The 22,811-nt window shown below is 39.9% G+C and overlaps 1 protein-coding gene and 1 long non-coding RNA gene across 2 annotated transcripts in view; both read right to left on the bottom strand.

The window, feature by feature from the left end:
• The window catches only part of LOC141420826 (uncharacterized), a 73,507-nt gene extending 65,848 nt beyond the window's left edge, over positions 1 to 7,659 (bottom strand). Inside the window, exon 1 of the long non-coding RNA XR_012445493.1 lies at positions 7,327 to 7,659. This is a non-coding gene — a long non-coding RNA (uncharacterized lncRNA). The remainder of the gene's footprint in view (positions 1 to 7,326) is intronic.
• On the bottom strand, positions 4,147 to 4,755 carry LOC141420825 (ubiquitin-conjugating enzyme E2 N-like). Its single transcript, XM_074066062.1, has one exon. The coding sequence runs from the start codon at positions 4,753 to 4,755 to the stop codon at positions 4,297 to 4,299; it is 459 nt and encodes a 152-aa protein (XP_073922163.1). The 3' UTR covers positions 4,147 to 4,296.
• Positions 7,660 to 22,811: the final 15,152 nt, after the last annotated feature.

Genomic DNA, 22,811 nt, shown 5'->3' with positions numbered 1-22,811 from the left:
TCTAGATTTTCTTTAACTGACTTCTCCAAACTTTTCCAATTCCTCCCACAAGCCAATTCCAAAGACTTCTGAACCATATTTTCAGATATAGTCACAGCAATGATCCCTCTTCTTGGTACCAAAAAAGCAGCTTTCCATTACTGTGACAAAATTCCTGAAATGAACAACTCTAAGGATAAAATATTTACTTTGGCTCACAATGTCAGTGGTTGTAACATGTGGTCAGTTGGTCCTGTTCCTTTAGGCCTGTGGGGCATAGTACATAAGGTGGGGAGCATTGGCTACTCATGGTAGCCAGGAAAGGGAAGTGGGAGGACAAGTGTCCTAATATCCTCTTCTAGGTCATGCCTTCCTAATTTCCTTCCTTACTTAATTTTCTTCAAATAGGCCCCACATCCCAAAGTTTCCACCAGTACCAAATACACAACAGGAAATGGACCAAGTTTTCAACAAATGAGCCTTTAGGGGACATTCAAATTACAAGCAAGTCATGAGATTATGAGGTGAGAAGAAAGAATAAGGTGAGAAAAAAAGATTCAGGACTGAGCCCTGTGGGCTCAGTATTTAAGCTGTGGGGTGAAGAACAAGAACCACTGAAAGAGACTGAGTATAAGAAGCCAGATATTGGGGAGGGGAGGAATAAAAACGTAAATTAAAAAAAAAGAAGTCAGATATGTATGACAAAATATGAGTGGGCTGGACTAGGCCTGAAAATCACAGGACCCAAAACATTAGAAAAAAAGACAGAAGCTGAATTTTTCTTAATGTTACCCCCATAGATACCCATGCTGCTCCTGCCTGAGAGTGGTAGTTCTGTGTTCCTTGCTACTCTGATCCTTGCTTATATGTCAGAGTTCACTTTTAACTCCCTCTTCATTACAGCCTGTACTCCTGTGCCACCAGCTCACAGCACTGGAGTCACCACGCCTGGATCACCAAAGAAGCAAAGTCTCTCCACACTATCATGGCAGCCTCCTGTCACTCTACCATTGTCTTCAAATGTCCTCATTAGTTGCAAGTAGGAATTAGTATTTCTCTTCAATAGTCTAGAAGTCTCTGGATCTCTGATACAAAAGAGGGAGGGAAAAGCAAAAATAAGAGAACCAAGAAATAAGGGTGACAAAAGTACAAATAAATTCTCTGACAGCCTGGGAAAAGTGAACAAGTTAACTTTTTTTTTGGTTTACCAAATTCCACGCGCTGTGTTAGACATTCTTACTTGCATTTGCTCATCCAGGTATACAAGTGTGTGTGTGTGTGTGTGTGTGTGTGTGTGTGTGTGTGTTTGTGTGTGCTGTGTGTGTGTGTGTGTGTGTGTGTGTGTGAGCACAGGAGTACAGGTGTGCACAAGGGGACAGACCTGAAAGTTAAGCACCAAATGTTAAAGAATCACTGATCCTTAAAACCTCAAGAAACTGCAGAATAAGATTGGCAAAACGAGGTTTACAGGCCCCCTTTTCACATCCCTTTCTCCCTTGCTCATGGCAAACACTATTAATCATAATCAGTGAGATTTCCCACTGAGCTGCTTTGGAATCTTTCTCATCACAGTTGTCTAGCAATTCACTCCCAAGTCATCAAACCTCCTGTGTGAACCTTCCCTCCAACCAGCAAGGACAGACACTAGGCTGAAGAGGCTCTCACATCTGTTCACCCAATCCTTTTGTCACGCGTTTGAGATCCTCATCAACCTATCACTTCTACCAGAAGTGATACTTAGATGGCTAAGTGAGGTGTTTAAGGACAAAATGTAAAGAAGCAGCACTCACTCTCAGGGTATTGCTGCCCCTACATTTGCATAACTCTGAGAGTAAGTGTCTCCTTAAAATTTGCTCCCTAAGGACCTTATTTGTCTCACCTACTTAGGCCTATCCCTACCATGTCCAACATCTCTAACCAACTTCTTGTTCTAATGTGCATGTTTAGGTCAGAAAACAAGGATCCTGCAGCTATCACTTTTCACACATTGTCCTCAGGACTTAGCAGTCAAGTTCCCTTGAAGAGCAACTTTCCATAGCAAGTCAGTTTTCTCTCCCCCTTTACTAAATCTGTATCTTTATGAGGGTCCAAAGAACTGAGTCCTCTTAACAAAAAACCACTATCAAATCCCTTCTCTAGACCTCCAATACAGTAATCCATCCTGATTCTTTTTTCCAGTTCCTCCTCAGATTTTTTTGCTGGATATTCACTCTTCCTTAAATGTTCTGCTAAAAGAAAATGCTATGAGCATAAGCATGGATGAAAATTCTGTTGATAGGCAGTTAGAATTTTGACATATCTGGCCCCCTCATTCAACCTCCTTTCCTAATTTCTACCAGGTTCCATTGTATTTTTCAATTATTTTCTATCTTCATCTGCATAGCTCCTACTTATACTTCTAGTCTTGACTAAAATATTTCTTCTTTAAAGAGGCTTTCTTTTTTGCATCTCTAGCTGAATGACATCTTAGCACTGTTCTTTCTCATAGTACCTCTTCTTTTCATAACCTTGCCACCAACTTAAATGCAATTATATGTAATTAATGTCAGTGTCACTCAATGCAGAGCAAGTTTCATGAAGATTTTAGGTGTAATTTTTAACCATTCTAAATCCACTGCCAAATATTGTAAATGGGTCATAAAAGCATTCAGTTAAATATTTATTGTAGGGGGACAGGGGCAAGGGGAAGAAATGACCCAAACAATGTATGTACATGTGAATAAAAAAATTAAAAATAATAATAATAAATAAATAAATATGTATTGTAAAGAGTTTAATAAGAGTTTAAGGCAATGGTTTGGGATGGCTTGCTCATCCAGAGACTAAGGTCACCAAAGATATTGGCAGAACTCACTTGAAGATCTGTATGGGAGCCAGGGCTGGAGCCATCAATGAGTGAGAGAAGAGCTATGAGACCAGCCAGGGGGCGAAAGAAGGAGTGCTGCCAAGCAGAGGTTAATGGAGAGGGTCAAACCATGAGTTGGAAAGCAGGTTACTCACCCCCTTCATTCCCTAGCTTAAATCAACTTCCCACTGCTCCCAATGTCCCCAGTACAAACTTTTCCTCTGGAAAGAAATCCTTCTCTATCTTCCACCTCTTTCCATACTTTTGATACTTACTGTTAACAAAGACAACTTTTTGATTTGTGGAATCTTTAACTAAATTCATTACTTATCATATAGTTCTAAGCATACAATTATCTTTAAACTTGTTAAAACAATCAAAAAATTTAAATATGACAAAGCACATAAGATTCAGAACAATAAAATGCAATTTTAAAATACTATCTGTCAAGGCAAACAAATTAGGAGCAAATATACCAAAATAAGGTATTTTGTTCCAAAAATAAAGCCTTTCAGAACTTCCTCAACCTCTGATCAGGTCAATCACATTCTTGTGTAACCAAAGATGAGAAATACATCACACCGTGGGAAATGCTAATTGTTAAAGTGAGGACTCAACAGAAAAAGATTTGGAGGCATTTTTTGCAGTAACTAAAGTGTTAGCAGGATAATCAGGTACTATTATGTTGGCCAATACTGATACAAATATAGATATCCTTGTGTCATTCTTCATTAGATTTATATTGAAATCACTCTGACATTTATTTTTATTTTTAGCTTTTTTTTTTTTTAGAATAACAAAAAATATTTTATTAAAACATAAGATTTACAGAATTTTCCAGACAAGCCATACAAAATGGTCACAAGCTTTTTTTGAAGGGAGGAATCTACACTTGACAGCAAAGTCACAATGTTATTAGTGAGGGCTGTGGTGTTTGTTTAATGTTCCCATTTTGGTTCAAACAATCAAGCTTGTCCATCTACAGTGTCTAAATAAAGTTGGACTTGGCTAGAGAGCATATTCTAAAGAACTGGTTAGCTGCTTTTAACCAATACAATTAGATCCCCATAAAAAGGGGGGGAAAGGAGCCCATAAAATTAAAATAAAACTACTTTCCCCCTTTAAAAAAATAAAATAAAAACACCCATACCCCTGCAGCTAACCCTGACAACTACCTTCATTCACAGTGCTTTATACTTAAACCATGATGGGGGGAAATGAATAAAAGCAGAGACCTACTGCTTTTAAACATTTCACAACAATCCAGATGACACTTCTAGCCTCTGCTCATGCTTTACAACAGTGAATCAGGACAAGACAGATTTGCTAATGTGCATTTAATCACCAAAGGACTGAAGATGTCTGGGCTTTTATTCTGTATGTTTCTAAGACTGTGTCCATTAAATGCAAACAAAAAGGAAGAAGTCTTGGCAGAACAGGAGAAGTGATACACACTTGATGATCGGACTGACTTAAATATTATTCATGGCATATAGCCTAGTCCATGCTCTAGCTGTTTCTATGGCTTGGGCTTCGTTGGTCTTCCACTGCTCCGCTACATCATTTGCTAATGGATCATCTGGATTAGGAGCACTTAACAAAGCCTGGATCGATAGCAGAACTGTGTGGATCTGCAGTGCTGGGGACCACTTATCTTTCAAAATATCTAAACATATTCTTCCCAACTTGTCTACATTAGGATGATAAATTTTGGTCATGAAACGTACTTTAGGTGCTGCCATTGGGTATTCTTCTGGGAAGAATAGTTCAAGTTTAAAAGTCCCTCCCTCAAACGGGGAATCCTGGGGACCAGCAATGACCACACGAAAATAACGGGCGTTGCTCTCATCTGGTTCTGCTTTAATACCAGGTACTGGTTCTGCCAGCAAACGCTGGGTTTCCTTGATGATCCTGCGGGGTAGCCCGGCCATCATCTTGGCATTTATTTTTTAAATATTTTCTTTTTCTCAAAGTCATAAAAGAATCTGCAGCAAGAGAGTAATTACTGGTATTTTGTATGGTAATCACTGAAAATGTTGAGTGGCATTGGGTTCCAGAACAGGTGTATCAGGCATTGTTATTTATTTAGGGAATATTTGTATCCAATATTAAATATAAAATTGCAAATTTATATTTGTTTTACTTCACTTGGAAGTATTGATTTCACCAGAATTCATTACAAAAATATAAATGTATAGTAACATGTACACTGTGATTTATTCCTATCCTACAAATACAGTAAGCCTGCCTTAATCGCACTGCTTTGAATAAGTGCAGTCAAAAAAATTTGTAAAAATTAAAAGAAATTTGAAAAACCAAAATTGTAAATGTCTGCTTACACATTACGCAGCTCGGTAGACGTGGAGAAGCTCTGCCATCTCACGTTATCTCCAGTTGTATTTAAATCGTGTGATCTACTGAGTGTTCCATTGCCCTTAATTGTGTGAAAATATGCCTCCCAAAAAGCAAGTGGTGTCCCAAACCCAAGATAAAAGTTAATGTTCTTAACTGAAATGACAAAGTGAAAATTTTAGAAAGGCACCATGTCTTTAGCGGAAGGTGGGTGTCATTATAGAAAATGATTCAAGCGTCTGCAGACCAGCCCTGAGCTCTGTGCACCCTGAGCACTCATGCTTTGTCCTGGAAAGTAGCCTCCTGGGAACCACATACCTGCAGACACAGAATCTACTGTAATCAATTGATTTCATTGTAAAGGGGATTTTTAAGTGATTTATGTAATTCTTTCTCTTACTGTGCATTCATAGCATGGATTCAAAACAAACTTATGCAATTATTAAATTTCCATGAAGGATTCCATCCTCTCAAGTATAGAAATTCAAATACTTTCTTTCTTCAGAATACATTCTCATATTAACTCAGGACAATCAGATACATTAGCAGAATCGAGACTTACTCAAGTATAAAAGGAAAAATGATCCATAAATAAATATAGTGTAATTTTCTAATTCACTAATTTTCTAATTCTCATAGTTACTGGAAATGTACTGATGTGATGATGCAGAAGCAAAGTGAAATCTAGTATAAAGACTAAAAGCAACATCTGACTTAAGTTCTAAAGTTTTCCAATAATGTCTAGGAGAAAGTTCTAGGGTGTTTAATCTTTAAACAAAACTACAAAGGAACTGAGATTTTTTTTTTCCTATAAAGAAATTTCATACTTTTATTTCTATTTTTCTATTGACAAAGCATCTTGAGATAATATTGCACCTTTTATCTGATGTATGGGCAGAAACTGGTCAGTAAGGGTGGTTAAAAAGCAAAGGTGGCAAGGGTTCCAATAATAGGGAAAGTGCAGAGTGCACATTCCTTCAGTCACCCACTGCCATTGTGGATCCTGGACTTGATCTAAAGGTAAAAATGTTCCTGGTGCAAAACATCAAACCCTAATTTCTCGCTCTTAGACCACAACTTCCAGTCCTTCCAATTTCATGCTTTCACTCTGTTTACATGGGCTTTTTAGCCCCATAGAGCCCTGTTCCCTTGCTTCCTCATGCTGTCCAAGGCTAAAAGCATTAGCATGGTCTAACTTGCATGGGTTGACTCCCACCCCACTCTTTTGTCAATGCTCAATTCCATTACATTCTGTTACACTGCAGTTATTCACTTCACAAATTAATTCATTCACTGAACAAGCAAAATAAGATAATATTTAAACCATAGTTTAAGAGGACCAGGAGACAGAGGGAGGATTCCCAGAACACCAGTGTTGAGGGCATGACTGGGGATTCTATAAGTAAGAAGGGAATGTGGGAACAGCTCTCCAATTATACTGATTGGAACACACCTGAATTTCAGTGGCACCCTGCAGTCTCTTGATAATACAACCCATCATTTTGGCAGCGGGTGTGATACTGGTGGTTACCATAATCATTGGACTTTACATCTGCCATCGGAGACAAGCCACAAGAAAAGGTAAAGTGTTACTCTTTTCAGCCTACAAACAGCCCTCCCCAGTGTTTTCTGTCCTTCTCCTCTCTTACAAATAAGGTCAAAACTAGCAAAGCTGTGCCCAAAGAGAACATCACTTCACATCTAAACTCCCTCAACTATAAAGTGTGGGAACTAATATCTTCTTTAGAGGACTTCTGTGAGGATTAAAAAAAATAATTTATATAAAGTACCTCACATTGCACCAATAAACAGGCATGAAAGGCAGTAGTTGTTACCATGACTGTGAGACAGACCAGGAGGACCCAACCTTCCCATAAGGTGGTGGCTAGGGGTTAAGCACTGCTAAGTACTATAAAGAAGGTTAATTTTGTTTAAGATCTTTGTTGTAAGTAGTCTTTAGTGTTTCTTTCTTCAAATAAAGGATGTGAATATCTAAATAAATAAAGGAAAGACTCCGTGGTGGCCATGACTGACAGCTCTCAGAACCCTCCTCTGTGCCTGGCAGCAGCAAGAAGGTAGCAAAACCCCAATAATTGCCTCAGGGAGGCAGAGATGGATGCTGATTTAACAGCTGCTACTGCTGGACTTACCACTTGGTTCCCAGGTTTGGCTGGACTGTGAACAATGAGATTGCTGCTGCTTCTGAAGATCCTGCAGAGGATATGAGGGCGATCTGGCTGCAACATCTGTCACCTCATTGATTGCCAGGGTTGATTTGGCTGATCTGGCTGGCTAGGCGTCTGTCCTCTTCCTCCCTCACTGCTCTATGTATGTCCCTTCTGAGGGTGCACAGTGCTTAGTGGAAGGGACACCATCCCCAATACAGGATGATGATGACCTTTCTTTGGTCAAAGGTAAAAGAGTAGCTGTGTCCCCCTGGTAGAACTTCCAAACAAGCTTTCAAAGGTCCTGTGGCAATTACAGCTTCCATCCACCACTTTCACAGAGAGCAGCCCAGATATCAAAGAACCACATCCTCACCACTTCCTTTAGATGTCATCATGACAGCCACGACTGTTTAAAATAACTCATGGAGAGACCTCCATTTTGCTTTTCATAGCAGTTACTAATTTACATTCCCACCAACAGCATTTGAGGGTTCCTTTTTCCCTACATCCTCACCAACATTTGTCATTGTTTGTGTTATTGACGATAGACATTTTGACTGGGGTGAAGTAGAATCTCAATGTCGTTTTGATTTGCATTTCTTTTATGGCCAAACATGTTGGGCATTTCCTCATGTATTTATTGACCATTTGTACTTCTTCTTTTGAGAACTGTCTGTGCAGTTCGTTTGCACATTTGTCAGTGGGTTGTTGATTCTGTGAGGGGTTAGATTCCATTTACTAATCCTTTGTCAGATAGATGTATAGCTGGCAAAGATTTTCTCCCATTCTTGTAGGCTGTCTCTTCAGTTTAGTGACCGTTTCCTTTGCTGTGGAGAAGCTTTTTAGTTTCATGCAGTCCCATTTGCCAATCCTTTCTTTTAATTGCTAAGCCATTAGAATTCTATTCATAAAGTTATTACCTATGCCTATGTGGTCCAATGTGTTCCTTACTTTTTCCTAGATTAATTTCACTGTTTCAGATCTTATATTGAGATTCTTAATCCACTTTGAATTGATGCTATTTCAAGGTGAGAGACTGGGACCTAGTTTCAGTATTCTGCAGGTGGAAATCCAGTTTTCCATTTCTAGCACCATTTGCAGAAGAGGCTATCTTTTCTCCAATGTATATTTTGGTCTCTTTTGTCAAGAATCAGATGACTGTAGTTGTTTAGGTTTGTGTCAGGATCTCTATTCAATTGATCTTTATGTCTGTATTTGTGACAGTACCATGCTGTTTTTATTACAATGGCTCTACAGTATAGTTTGAAGTCAGGTATTGTGATACCTCCAGCATTGTTCTTTTGACTCAGGATGGCTTTGGCAATTCAAGGTCTTTTGTGCTTCCATATGAACTTTATCTTTTTTTATTTTTTAATGTTTATCACTTAATTAATTTTTTGTTTGTTTTTTTCCTTTATTGTTGTGCTAGGTGCATTATGGCATTTACAAAGGTTCTTATAATTTACCTACTATATCATACATGAATTCACCTCCTCTACTGCTGATTTTTCTCCCCTCCCCTGATTCATGGAGTAGTTTCAACAGGTATCATTTTTGCATTTACATGCATGTGTACACATTTTTTCATTGTTTTCACCCTTCTACCCTCTTTCCCAGCCACCTTCTCCCTCCTACTAGTGCCAGCCTTCCCCCTGGGCAGGACCTGTTGACTTTTCTATCTTGGTGAAGGCTGTTATTGGAATTTTGATAGGGATTGCATTGGACATATAGATTGCTTTCGATATGTAGCCATTCTCACAATATTGGTTCTGCCCATTCATGAACAAGGATGTCCTTCCATCTTCTGATGTCTTCATTTATTTCCTTCTTTAGTGACTTATAATTTTCATTGTATAAGTCAGTCACCTCCATTAAATTTATTTCTTGCTATTTTAATTTTTTGAAGCTATTGTGAAAAGTATTGTCTCTCTGATTCCTTTCTGATTGTTCATTGTTTGTGTATAGAAATGCTGCTGGATAAAGGAAATGCAAATTAAACCTCACCCCCGTTAGAATAGCCATCATTAGCAACACCACCAACAACAGGTGTTGGCGAGGATGTGGGGAAAAAGGAACCCTCATACACTGTTGGTGGGAATGTAAACTAGTACAATCACTCTGGAAAAAAATTTGGAGGCTACTTAAAATGCTAAACATTGATCTACCATTTGATTCAGCAATACCACTCTTGGGGATATACCCAAAAGACTGTGACACAGGTTACTCCAGAGGCACCTGCACACCCATGTTTATTGCAGGACTATTCACAATAGCCAAATTATGGAAACAGCCAAGATGTCCCACTACTGACGAATGAATCAAGAAAATGTGGTATCTATACACAATGGAATTTTATGCAGCCATGAAGAAGAATGAAATGTTATCATTCACTGGTAAATGGATGGAATTGGAGAACATCATTCTGAGTGAGGTCAGCCTGACCCAAAAGACCAAAAACCGTATGTTCTCCCTCATATGTGGACATTAGATCAAGGGCAAACACAACAAGGGGATTGGACTATGAGCACATGATAAAAGTGAGAGCACACAAGGGAGGGGTGAGGATAGGTAAGACACCTAAATAATTAGCTAGCATTTGTTGCCCTTAACGCAGAGAAACTAAAGCAGATACCTTAAAAGCAACTGAGGTCAATAGGAAAAGGGGACCAGAAACTAGAGAAAAGGTTATATCAAAAAGAATTAACCTAGAAGGCAACACACACGTACAGGAAATTAATGTGAGTCAACTCCCTGTATAGCTATCCTTATCTCAACAAGGAACACTTGTTCCTTCCTATTATTGCTTATACTCTCTCTTCAAAAAAATTAGAGATAAGGGCAAAATAGTTTCTGCTGGCTATTGAGGTGGTGAGGAGAGAGGGAGGGGGCAGAGTGGGTGGTAAGGGAGGGGGTGGGGGCAGGGGGAAGAAATGACCCAAGCCTTGTATGCACATATGAATAATAAAACAATAAAAAAAAGAAAAAGAAAAAGAAATGCTGCTGGTTTTTGTGTATTGATTTTGTATCCTGATAATTTGCTGAATGTGTTATGAAACCTAAGCATTTTTTGGTTGAGTTTTTAGGGTCTTTCAGGTATAAAATCTGTCATCTGCAAATAGGGGTAATCTGATTTCCTCCTTCCCTGTTTGAATCCCTTGTATTTCTTTCTCCTGTTTTATTGCTCTGGCTAAGGTTTCCAGCAGTGTGCTGAGTAAGAGTAGGGAGAGAGGGCATTCTTACATCTTTCCTAATTTCAGAGGAAATGGTCATATATTGCCTTTATAATGTTGATGCTTTTTATGCACCTATTGATAAGATGATGTAGTTTTGTCCTTGATTCTGTTTATGTGTTGTATTACACTTAACAGAACTACCAAACAATCCAGCAATACTACTCTTGGTAATGTATTCAAAGGAATGTGGTCTAAAATACAATACAGCCAATTTCACACCCATGTTTATTGCAGCACTATTCACAATAGCCAAGCTTTGGAAATAGCACAAATGCACAACAACTGATGAATGGAGTGATGGAGTGGCTCAAGTGGTAGAGCTCCTGCCTAGCAAGCATGAGATCCTAAGTTCAAACCCCAGTACCATAAAAAAAAGAAAGAAAATATGATATATATACACAATGGAGCATCATGATAAGCAAGATGAACCAGGCTCAAAAGGTCTAGGGTTTCATGTATTCCCTCATATGTGAAAGCTAGACTCATAAGTTAAATGTATATATAAATATATATATGACCATATTGTATTAGTGTGTCTGAGAGGACTACAGAAGGTGGGAGAGAGAAAGAAAAGGCTAGAGAATGAAAAATATTGAAATAACCCATCTATATATGAATATAGGATATATGTACTGCACCATAAGCTATTGAATACTAGGGGAGCATGGTGATAGAGAAAGAGTAAGTAATGGGGGGCGTTAACTTGATTAAAGCACAATATATACAGGCCTGACATACCAAGGGTAAACCCCCTTAGGCTATCAATATATACGTTTAAAAAATGGACAAGAGGGTACAATAGTTCTTTTCCAGGGGTGGATACCAGTGGAGGAAGGTAGGCATAAGGAAAGGGTGAATTGTGGGGAGCAGATAATGAGAAGCCTATGAGGACATAAGCACAGCTGTGCTAAATATACAGGCTGAGTTTGGCACAGCCCCAGCCACAGAAGAGAGCAAGAAGATGAGATGTAGCATACAGGGCTATGATCAAGGTAAGCATCAGAGGCTATCTGATGCTTTTCTTAGGTTGTTTAGTTCAGAGAAGTAGGAATGCAGGTTTCTCTTGTTACAATGTCACACCCCTCTCCAGGAACTGTTGCTCCACCTCCTTGTTTACCACTGAATATAAAAGACTCACTGAAGGAGGACACAGAGGTTTTGGGCTGGGGTTTTTTTGGTTATTTTTTTTTTCTGAAGGGAAATTGCTGAAGGGAGGATTGCTGGAGGGAGATTGCTGAAGGGGGAAATGAATTGCTGAAGGGAGAATGGCTAAAGGAGAGATTGCTGAAGGGAGAGTTGCTGAAGGGGAATTGCTGAAAGAGCGGTTGATAGAATTGGTTGGTGTCTTGCGAGGTGACTGCTGCTGAATGACACTGCTGCTGCCATTATGCTAGAGATTAGAGGGAACACAGGCCAGTGTAAGTCTGAGCCCTGAGACTTTAAGAGAGATTAAGGAAAATATGTGACAGTGTGAGACTAAGGAAAGAGACTTTAAAGAATAGAAAGAAGCAAAGTTTTTAAGAATAGTAAAGAAGGAAGGCCTTAAAGAATAGAGAAGTAAAAGAATTACTAGAGTAAACAAGCAATGAGGCTACATCTCCATCTGAGCACCCAGGACACCTGGCCCCAGCTTTACGCATGTCTGCCTTCTATCATTTGTCCTTTCTGCAACTCCCATCACCCCCAGTTAGGTTCAGTAGTAACAAGAGTGAGAGAAAACTCACTCCAGTGAATGAGGGTGAAGATGGTGGATGTATTTTGTATTCATGTATGAAAATAGAAGAATGAAACTTGTTGAAATTATTCTAAGAAGGGGGAGGGGGATGAGGGAGAATGATGGAGGGGGTAAATCTAACTAAAATATATTGCAGCACATATGTAAATATCACAGTGTATCCTCCTGTACAACTATTATGTGCTAATAAAATAAAATTTAAAATAAAATAAAAATAGAAGATACCTAGTGGATGGATGCCTAACCATGGGACCACCACAGTTTTCATGGTCTGTCATGCTTGTTGGCTTTGCTCCAGGAGACTGAGGTAGTCCCAGTCGTTATGAACACCCTGGAAGTCTCTAGTTGTCACTTCAGCTGAAACTGCTTCTTTAGATGACCTTTAGACCAGTCTGCCTCCATCCACTCTAGATGGACCTACCCACTGTTGCTTGATACTGCAGAGGGCCAGGCTGGATAAACAGCAGTTCCCTGTATCAGTCCAGGAGACCTCCCTCCAGTACACTACCCACTTTGTGCTGCAGCATTTCACCTCCAATAAAAGCCTCTCCTGATGTAATGTATTGCCTGCTTGTGATCTTTATGGAGGTAGATCAGGCCAACTTTGTTGCCCAAAGAGTAGATAAATTCCTGGGGTTGTTCCCCAGACACACCTAGTGTCATCAAGAAGGTGGCTCAAGAGTTCCAGAGAGTGTCCTGAAACAGAAACTGCAGGGAACTGAGACTAGGGATGTGGAAATACTGAGCAGGTAAGAGACTGAGCAGCTGCGACTGGAAGGCAAGAGAAAATAAAGAGCCCAAGGTAAGAGGCTGTGAAAAGCTAAGACTGAAGAAGAAAAGCCCCTGTCACTGGAAGAACTCCTGAGAATTGCCAAAGGTTAAGAGCTAAAGGCCCTGACACCCAAATAGCAGAAACTACACCACTAACTGGGTGCTGGGGTACTGGAACTCAAAGCCTCGAGCCATAATCCTCTCTCCAGGCCTGGAGCGAAAAGCCTCTGGCTTTGAAAGTCCAGCCTGTAAGAGTCTTATACTCCAGAGCACAGGACTGCAAACACTCCATGAGCTGCCCCATGTCTATTCACGATTGTCATCTGAACAGAGCAAAAGAACCCTCACTGGTTGTGACCATTGGTATTCATTTTATGGGAAAAAGAGAAAGAAGATTTTAAAAAAAAATGCAATGGAAAACAGATAGACAAATATTCATGATACACTCACTATCTATGAGGTCCTAAATGGAGCAATCATGGTGATATTTATTATGCAACCATAAGCCTTCTGCCCAAAAAACATGAATACAATCCACAGTTGGTCACTAGACCAATCAAAGAACTACAGCTATGCGAAAAAACCTTGCTCTACAATGTATGTGTCAACTCCAGACACACATTGCTGACCTCCTCCTTCCCTTCAACATTACTTCTAGTCCTTGTAACCACACAATCAGCAAAGAGAGCTGATGAGGCAGAGAAAAACAGGGCATGTGAACATATGTAAATACTTGTGTGAACATTAATAGAACAGGATTCATGCTGTGTGCTTGCAAACTATCCTGAGTGTTAATCTAAATCAGTTCTTAGTTTCTTGCTGTATGTCTTAAGCTGATTCCATACACCATAATTTGAGAACCTGCTCTCTTGAGGTGGAAAAGAAAATGTTGAAGTCCTGGTCAAGAAATAAAAACTTATATAAATATTAAATGCTCCTTGATCATTTCAAGCCATTGGAAAGATACAGAGTAGGTAGCAGGATATAAAATCAACACAGAAAAATCATTAGCATTTCTATACACTAACAATGAGCAAACGGAAAAAGAATGTATGAAAACAATTCCATTTACAATAGCCTCAAAAAAATCAAATACCTAGGTGTAAACCTAACAAAAGATGTGAATGACCTCTACAAGGAAAACTATAAACTTCTAAAGAAAGAGACTGAGGAAGACTACAGAAAGTGGAGAGATTTCCCATGCTCATGGATTGGTAGAATCAACATAGTAAAAATGTCGATACTCCCAAAAGAAATCTACATGTTTAATGCAATTCCCATCAAAATTCCAATGACATTCATTAAAGAGATTGAAAAATCTACCGTGAAATTTATATGGAAACACAAGAGGCCACGAATAGCCAAGGCAATACTCAGTCAAAAGAACAATGCAGGAGGTATCACGATACCTGACTTTAAACTATATTACAAAGCAATAACAATAAAAACAGCATGGTACTGGCACAAAACAGACATGAAGCCCAGTGGAACAGAATAGAGGACCCAGATATGAAGCCACACAACTATAACCAACTTGTCTTTGACAAAGGAGCTAAAAATATACGATGGAGAAATAGCAGCCTCTTTAATAAAAACTGCTGGGAAAACTGGTTAGCAGTCTGCAAAAAACTGAAACTAGATCCATGTATATCACCCTATACCAATATTAACTCAAAATGGATCAAGGATCTTAATATCAGACCACAAACTCTAAAGTTGATACAGGAAAGAGTAGGAAATACTCTGCAGTTAGTAGGTATAGGTAAGAACTTTCTCAATGAAACCCCAGCAGCACAGCAACTAAGAGATAGCATAGATAAATGGGACTTCATAAAACTAAAAAGCTTCTGCTCAACAAAAGAAATGGTCTCTAAACTGAAGAGAACACCCACAGAGTGGGAGAAAATATTTGCCAGCTACACATCAGACAAAGGACTGATAACCAGAATATATAGGGAACTTAAAAAACTAAATTCTCCCAAAACTAATGAACCAATAAAGAAATGGGCAAGTGAACTAAACAGAACTTTCTCAAAAGAAGAAATTCAAATGGCCAAAAAACACATGAAAAAATGCTCACCATCTCTAGCAATAAAGGAAATCCAAATTAAAACCACACTAAGATTCCACCTCACCCCTGTTAGAAAAGCCATCATTAGCAACAGGTGTTGGCGAGGATGCGGGGAAAGAGGAACCCTCTTACACTGTTGGTGGGAATGTAGACTAGTACAACCACTCTGGAAAAATATTTGGAGGCTACTTAAAAAGCTAAACATTGACCTACCATTTGATTCAGCAATACCACTCTTGGGGATATGCCCAAAAGACTGTAACACAGGTTACTCCAGAGGCACCTGCACACCCATGTTTATTGTAGCACTATTTACATTAGCCAAGTTATGGAAACAGCCAAGATTCCCCACCACTGACGAATGGATTAAGAAAATGTGGTATCTATACACAATGGAATTTTATGCAGCCATGAAGAAGAACGAAATGTTATCATTCGCTGGTAAATGGAAGGAATTGGAGAACATCATTCTGAGTGAGGTTAGCCTGGCCCAAAAGACCAAAAATCATATGTTCTCCCTCATATGCGGACATTAGATCAAGGGCAAACACACCAAGGGGATTAGACTTTGAGCACATGATAAAAGCAAGAGCACACAAGGGAGGGGTGAGGATAGGTAAGACACCTAAAAAATTAGCTAGCATTTGTTGCCCTTAACTCAGAGAAACTAAAGCAGATACCTTAAAAGCAACTGAGGCCAATAGGAAAAGGGGACCAGGAACTAGAGAAAAGGTTAGAATTAACCTAGAAGGTAACACACACGCACAGGAAATTAATGTGAGTCAACTCCCTGTATAGCTATCCTTATCTCAACCAGCAAAAACCCTTGTTCCTTCCTATTATTGCTTATACTCTCTCTACAACAAAATTAGAAATAAGGGCAAAATAGTTTCTGCTGGGTATTGAGGGGGTGGGGAGGAGAGGGAAGGGGCAGAGTGGGTGGTAAGGGAGGGGGTGGGGACAGGGGGGAGAAATGACCCAAGCCTTTTATGCACATATGAATAATAAAATAAAATAAAGAAAGATACAGAGTGATGGCCTGTGAAAAACAGGTCCTTTCCTTTCATCTTAGCCTTGGCCTTCCTGCTCACAATCCACAACAGTGACACTTTTCCAGGATTCTTTTCTGGAATGGGAGAACAGTTGAACTGTTCCAATTATTTCAGTCCTTGGCCCAGGCTCAAGATGCTGGATTGCAACAACGTCTGCCCATCTGTGAGGCTCCAGCAGATAAGGACTAGCCTAAAAGGTATGAGGTGGTCCTGGTTGCCTGGTGTCAGCAGCTGCCCACAGTCCTCATGTGACAGCCCCTTGGTGATCCCTAGGTCTTGCTATCATTGCCATTCCATCACTTCTGAGCATACCCACTCTTCATCAAACTTCCCAGCAATGGGTACTACATGCTGTCCCTGCCCATCTCCAAGAAGTGGGCTGATACCCAGAGACACAGGCTGTCACCTGTTGCCTGGTAGCTGGCGGAAGTCTGTCACTATGGTGACCACCTCTCCCTAACAGCTTGTTCTGCAAGAAAGGACTCCCAAGGTAGAAGTGGAGGAGGAGACAGACTGATGGGGTATGGTGAATGTTCCACCAGGTCAGAGGTATGCACTGTCATCTTGGTGGCTTGTGTCTTGGTCTTCTTTCTGGGCATTGTGCTTCACAAGATGGATTGCATGTCTAAGCACTTAACTGTGATATCCTGTGACAGACGAGGGAAAGGCTTATGTGGATAATAACTCAGGGATTGTGCAGGTGTTGGTGATGGGATCCTGGTGAGAAGACAGGAGTTGATGGTGGCTATTCGGTGTCAGTCATTGGCCTCTGGGTAACCACTTGATTCACCTGAAGACAGCTATGAAGGCAGGCTTTGCAGTTTCAGCAAGAAACAGGCAAACCATTCTGAGCACTGATGGAAACAGCCTCTGTCTCTTAATCTCAATAAGGCAACTGTGCCCATGGGAATGACCTCCTGGCTCTTCTGGGTGGAAAATTTTCTCAACTCAGAATACTGGCAAGATTGTGTTATGTCTCTTTGCTATAGAATTATAATCCTGTACTGTATATGATTAAATGCCTGAAATTATTTTCATAGAATTTTTTTCTGGTTATTCCTGGAGGGCATATCTTGTCCCCTTTATCATAGCTGGGCTGGAATTATGTATAATTATTCTAAACATTCCACCTCCTCAACTCCACCACATTGGGGACCAAGCTTCCAGGACATGAAATTTTAGGGGACAAAAAAACAGCCAAATCATACCAGTCTTTGAGACCTTGAAGATACTCTCTACCTTAGACTCTTGTATATGAGACACAGACTACATGTCCATGCACCAGTCCACGAAGAGGATAAAGAAAGTGAAGTACCCAGGACACAAAATTCATGGAGGCACCAATTGTCAACTTCATGCAAATACTGCCACTGCACTTGTGTGATCCTGGAGTACATGCCACCTTCAGTTTGTGCTCTTGTTACATCCCTACAACACCCTAGCTCTGCCCTACAAGTTCTTGCTAGGAATGCCTAAAGGGCAACACCCTGAATCCTCTTTACCTGGATCATTTCTCAAGGTTGTATTGGTAGTGGGTAACCTTGAGAGATAAGATAGCATCTTCCCTGGACAAAACAAACCTGCTTCCACTTACTATAAAAACCATGAATTCCCTGCACTCCATGTTCTGTCCTGTGATGTACCCACTGCATATGCAGACATCCATTATGGATGCATCACCCTGTGGGTACTGAGGGGAATGGAAATGGGGGCAAGTGAACTTTAACCTCTGATTGCTATTTTGCCATGAGTAACAAAGTTATTCAAATCCATAAGTAGATAATGAAAAGAGACACTATGACTCTAACCTCTTTATTTCTGGTCATTTGTATTCTAGCTATGAGATAAACAGCATCATATATTGGTCACTGAATCAGCACATATTGCAAATTGTAGAATGAGATCCAGCTTCTAAAAGTATTTCCATGAAGCCAGACACAATGATTCATGCCTGTATTTCCAGTTACTTGGGAGGCACAGGTAGAAAGTTCATGATCCAAAGCCAGCACAGGTAAAGTTAGCAAGAGGCCATTTCTGAAAAGCAAACTAAAAGTAAAAGATCTGGGGGTAGCTCAAGTGATAGAGCACTTGGCTGGCAAGCATGCAACCCTGGATTCAATTCCCAGTACCACATTCTACTGTCCTATAAAGCCTATTTAAGGATAACAGGATACATGATTCCATAATGAAAATTATCAATACCATATCATTGATCCTTTTGCTGTAAATGATTATTTTCTTCAATAAAATCCATGGAATATGAGATACTATGATGGTGACTAAGACATTCTGTAAGTCCATAAATGATGAGATGGCAGAAGCAATTGGGAAAAACAAAGCTACTCCATATTCAGAATGACTGTCTCTTCTGGAGAGAAAATTCATCAGTGGTGGAAGAGACAATGAAATCACTCACTACCAGGTAGCACATGGAACTCTTAAGATACAGTGTCAGGTCAGGGGCCTGGAGTTAGGCTTTTTATTTTTTGCAAGTCAGGCATTTCGCTGTAGTAGTTCAATCTTGAAAAGAAGTTCCTTATTGTTAAGTCTATGCACATAAAATCCTAAGCAAGCATCAGAAGGACTGGAGAAAAAAAAGACCAACTTTTAACAATTGGCTCTTGTGCATTGAAGCATACTTCTCTGTCTGGAGCCATGTAGACAAGGCTAGAATTTTCCTCCTTTGTCAACTCCCATGAAAACAGTTAACAACAAGACTATCAGGAGGAGTTAGTCACACACCTTACTTGTGCCTTTGGATACTGCACAAGACTAATCTCATATGCCACACTTAATTATGGAAATCTTGTCCAATTTTCCTGGGGCATTTCCAGTTTTAATAACTTAAACTCGGACATTCCAAGACAGTGGCTAGAGGGAGGAAGCAGAAAGCGTGCCTCCTATAGTGAAATCTTGGAGAGATGCTGGAGACACACTTTGCAGGCAAACCACCTAGAAGAGACAAAATTTGACCCCTCCACACCTCCAGCCAGCACAGAGCATCTCCACTTCACATTAAATGGAGAAACCAGGAGGGCCCCCGAGCTGCCAGTCGCCTGCACCCAGATGGCCTAGGAAGATGCAGACAAGGTGAGCTTAGCAGTACCGCGGTACTCCCACAGACAACTCTAGGCCAGATCAACATAGCCCCCTGGACAGACCGACCTCCACCTGGGGAAAAAAGAGAAACTGAGTAATAAGCAATAAGAACAATAAAGACACATGGGAAAGAGGGTGGGGCGCATGGAATGCCAAAGATTGGGGGAAGGGAATCCTTCCTGGAACTGTAAATAAACAAGCCAGGAGGGTCAGAGAGGCTCTGGCGGGAGCGGGGGCGTGCGCCCAGCAACCAGGAGTGGGAAAGCTTGTGAGAGTGGTGGACAGAGGAAAACTCCACAGGAGAGGGGGGAAGACCCACCTCCCACGTGAGCAGTAAACAAACATGGCAGCTGGCAGGAGCAGCGGCACTGCCCAGTAATCAGGAACAGACAACTTGTAAAAGTGGCAGTGGGAGGAAACTCCACAGGAGAGGGGGGAAGACCCACTTCCCACTTAAGCTGTACACAAATATGCAGGCCTGAGAAAGCCAGTGCAGTGTCACCTCCCCCAGTGTGCTTGGAAAGGGGAAAGCTTGTAGCAGGGGCTCCTGCACAGGAGAACTCTGAGTAAACAAAGCCTGCAGGGCCAGGTGAGTGTTAAGCTCACCCCTGAGATCTGCATAAATAACACCTCCAGCAACAGCAGGCTGACAGCAGCTGGCAGGCAAGCCACAGCCACAGATACCTTTCACAGAACTGTCTCCACACACTTTTTTTTCTCTCTCCCTACCTTTCATGAGAAAACAACCAAACTACACACGCATGCTGAAAAACTTACTGAAACTGTATTGCATTTGAACTTGGGACACTTTGTGGGATTTTTGTGTGTGTGTGTGTGCAGTTTTGTTCTACTTTATGCGTCCTCTTTGATGAGACAACTACAGAACAACATTTGAGGCACCATCTCCAGGATTGGAGACTGAGAAGGACACCAAAATTATTAAGACTGAAACTTCATTGCATTTGAACTTAGAGGTTTTTTTTCTTAATTTTTATTTTTCATTTTATTTTATTTCATATATATATACATATTTCTTTCATTTACTTATTTTCATTTTTATTCTTATCTTTATTCTTCTTATTTTTTATTTTCAATCCTATCTCTGTCTCTCTAATGTCTGTTCAGCTTACTGTCAATTAGTACACTAACGCTCCCTGTTTATACCTTTGAAACTTTTTTGCTTGATTCCTTGTTTTGTTCTTTCCTACTTGTCTGTTTATGTGTTTATCCCTTTTCTTTAACTTCTTGCTTTCCATCTCCTCTCACCCTTCCATTCCAAATATTACCATTGTTATTATTACAAGCTAGAAAATACTTAATTGCACACAGTACAGGGACAGTAACAACACCAAGGACAATGATGGGAAGACAGAAAAAACAGGGAAACCAGATTTCCCACAGCAAAAAATTAGCACAAGAACCAGAGAGGAAGGAAGAAAACAGATACTCAATCCAGACTCCATCAAAATGAAGATAAACTATGCCAAAGAACCCAATGAAGCCCACAAGAATAATTTAAAAGAAGACATACTACAGGTACTCAATGAGAATTTTATAGAGATGATACTGGATATGGTCAACCAAAATGTACAGGAGACACTCAAGAAATTCCAAGACAACAAAAATAGAGAATTTGAAAAAGCAAAAGAAGAAATAAAGGAAACCATAGAAACACTGTATAAACACCAAAGTGAAATGGAGAACACAATTAATAAACAGATAAATGAACTCAGGAAAAAAATAGACAACATTAAAGAGGAAACCAGCCAGGATACAAAAAAGCTCAGAAAAAAGAACAAAACAGAACTGCAAAACAAAACAGAAGGCCAATCCAGCAGAATAGAACAAACAGAAGACAGCATCTCAGAACTCGAAGATGAAATGGTAATTAAAGGAAAAACCAAAGAACTATTAATTAAACAACTCAAGACCTGTGAAAAGAAAATGCAAGAACTCACTGACTCCATCAAAAGACCAAACTTGAGAATCATGGGCATCGAAGAAGGAGAAGAGGTGCAAGCAAAGGGAATGCGTAATATATTCAACAAAATAATAACAGAAAATTTGCCAAATCTAGAGAAAGATATTCCCATACAGATGCAAGAGGCCTCCAGGACACCAAACAGACCAGATCAAGATAGAACTACCCCACAATATATCATCATTAAAACAACAAGTTCAGAAACTAGGAAAGAATATTGAAGGCTGTAAGAGAGAAAAAACAAATAATATACAAAGGTAAACCCATAAAATCACAGAAGACTTCACAACAGAAACATTAAAAGCAAGAAGAGCATGGGGTGAGATATTCCGGGCACTGAATGAAAATAACTTCAACCCCAGGATACTCTACCCAGCAAAACTATCATTCAAAATAGATGGAGCAATAAAAGTCTTCCATGATAAGCAGAAACTAAAACAATATGTGACCACAAAGCCACCACTACAAAAGATTCTGCAAGGGATTCTGCACACAGAAAGTGACACCCAACTTAATCATGAAAAGACAGGCAGCATCAAACCACAGGAAAAGAAAAAGCAAGAAAGTAGAGAGTAACATCAAGTGAGGTACACACAATCAAACCTTCAAACAACTAAGACAACTAAATGACAGGAATCACCACATACCTATCAGTAATAACACTTAATGTTAATGGACTTAATTCACCCATCAAAAGGCACCGCTTGATGAAATGGTTTAAAAAGGAAGATCCAACAATTTGTTGCTTACAGGAGACCCATCTCACCGACAGAAATAAGCATAGGCTTAGGATGAAAGGCTGGAAGAAGATTTACCAAGCCAAAGGCCCCCGAAAACAGGCAGGAGTAGCAATACTTATCTCTAACAAAGTAGACTTCAAACCTACATTGATCAAATGAGATAAAGAAGGACTTTCCATACTAATTAAAGGGGAAATAGACCAAAAGGAAATAATAATCATTAACCTGTATGCACCCAATGTCAACTCACCCAATTTCATCAAACATACCCTGAAAGACCTAAAAGCATGTATTAACGCCAACACAGTGGCTGTGGGAGACTTTAACAGCCCATTATCATCAATAGATAGGTCATCCAAACAAAAAATCAATAAAGAAATCCAAGATCTAAAATATGCCATAGATCAAATGGACCTAGTTGATGTCTACAGAACATTTCATCCAACCTCTACACAATATACATTCTTCTCAGCAGCCCATGGAACCTTCTCCAAAATAGATCATATCCTAGGGCACAAAGCAAGCCTCAGCAAATATAAGAAAATACAAATTATACCATGCATACTCTCTCATCACAATGCAGTAGAAGTAGAACTCAACAACAAAAGTGAAGACAAAAAACATGCAAACAGCTGGAAAATAAATAACTCATTACTTAATGAAGAATGGATCATTGATGCAATAAAAGAGGAAATTAAAAAGTTCCTGGAAGTCAATGAAAATGAAAACACAACCTACCGGAACCTATGGGACACAGCAAAGGCAGTCCTGAGAGGAAAGTTTAT

Source organism: Castor canadensis, chromosome 1 (genome assembly GCF_047511655.1).
Source record: "Castor canadensis chromosome 1, mCasCan1.hap1v2, whole genome shotgun sequence".
NCBI classification, from domain to species: domain Eukaryota; kingdom Metazoa; phylum Chordata; class Mammalia; order Rodentia; family Castoridae; genus Castor; species Castor canadensis.
This window is presented reverse-complemented; position numbering and strand designations above follow the sequence as displayed.

Bases quoted from the DNA above. Each gene is read 5' to 3' on its own strand.
- LOC141420825 (XM_074066062.1), bottom strand. From the start codon at position 4,755: ATGGCCGGGCTACCCCGCAGGATCATCAAGGAAACCCAGCGTTTGCTG.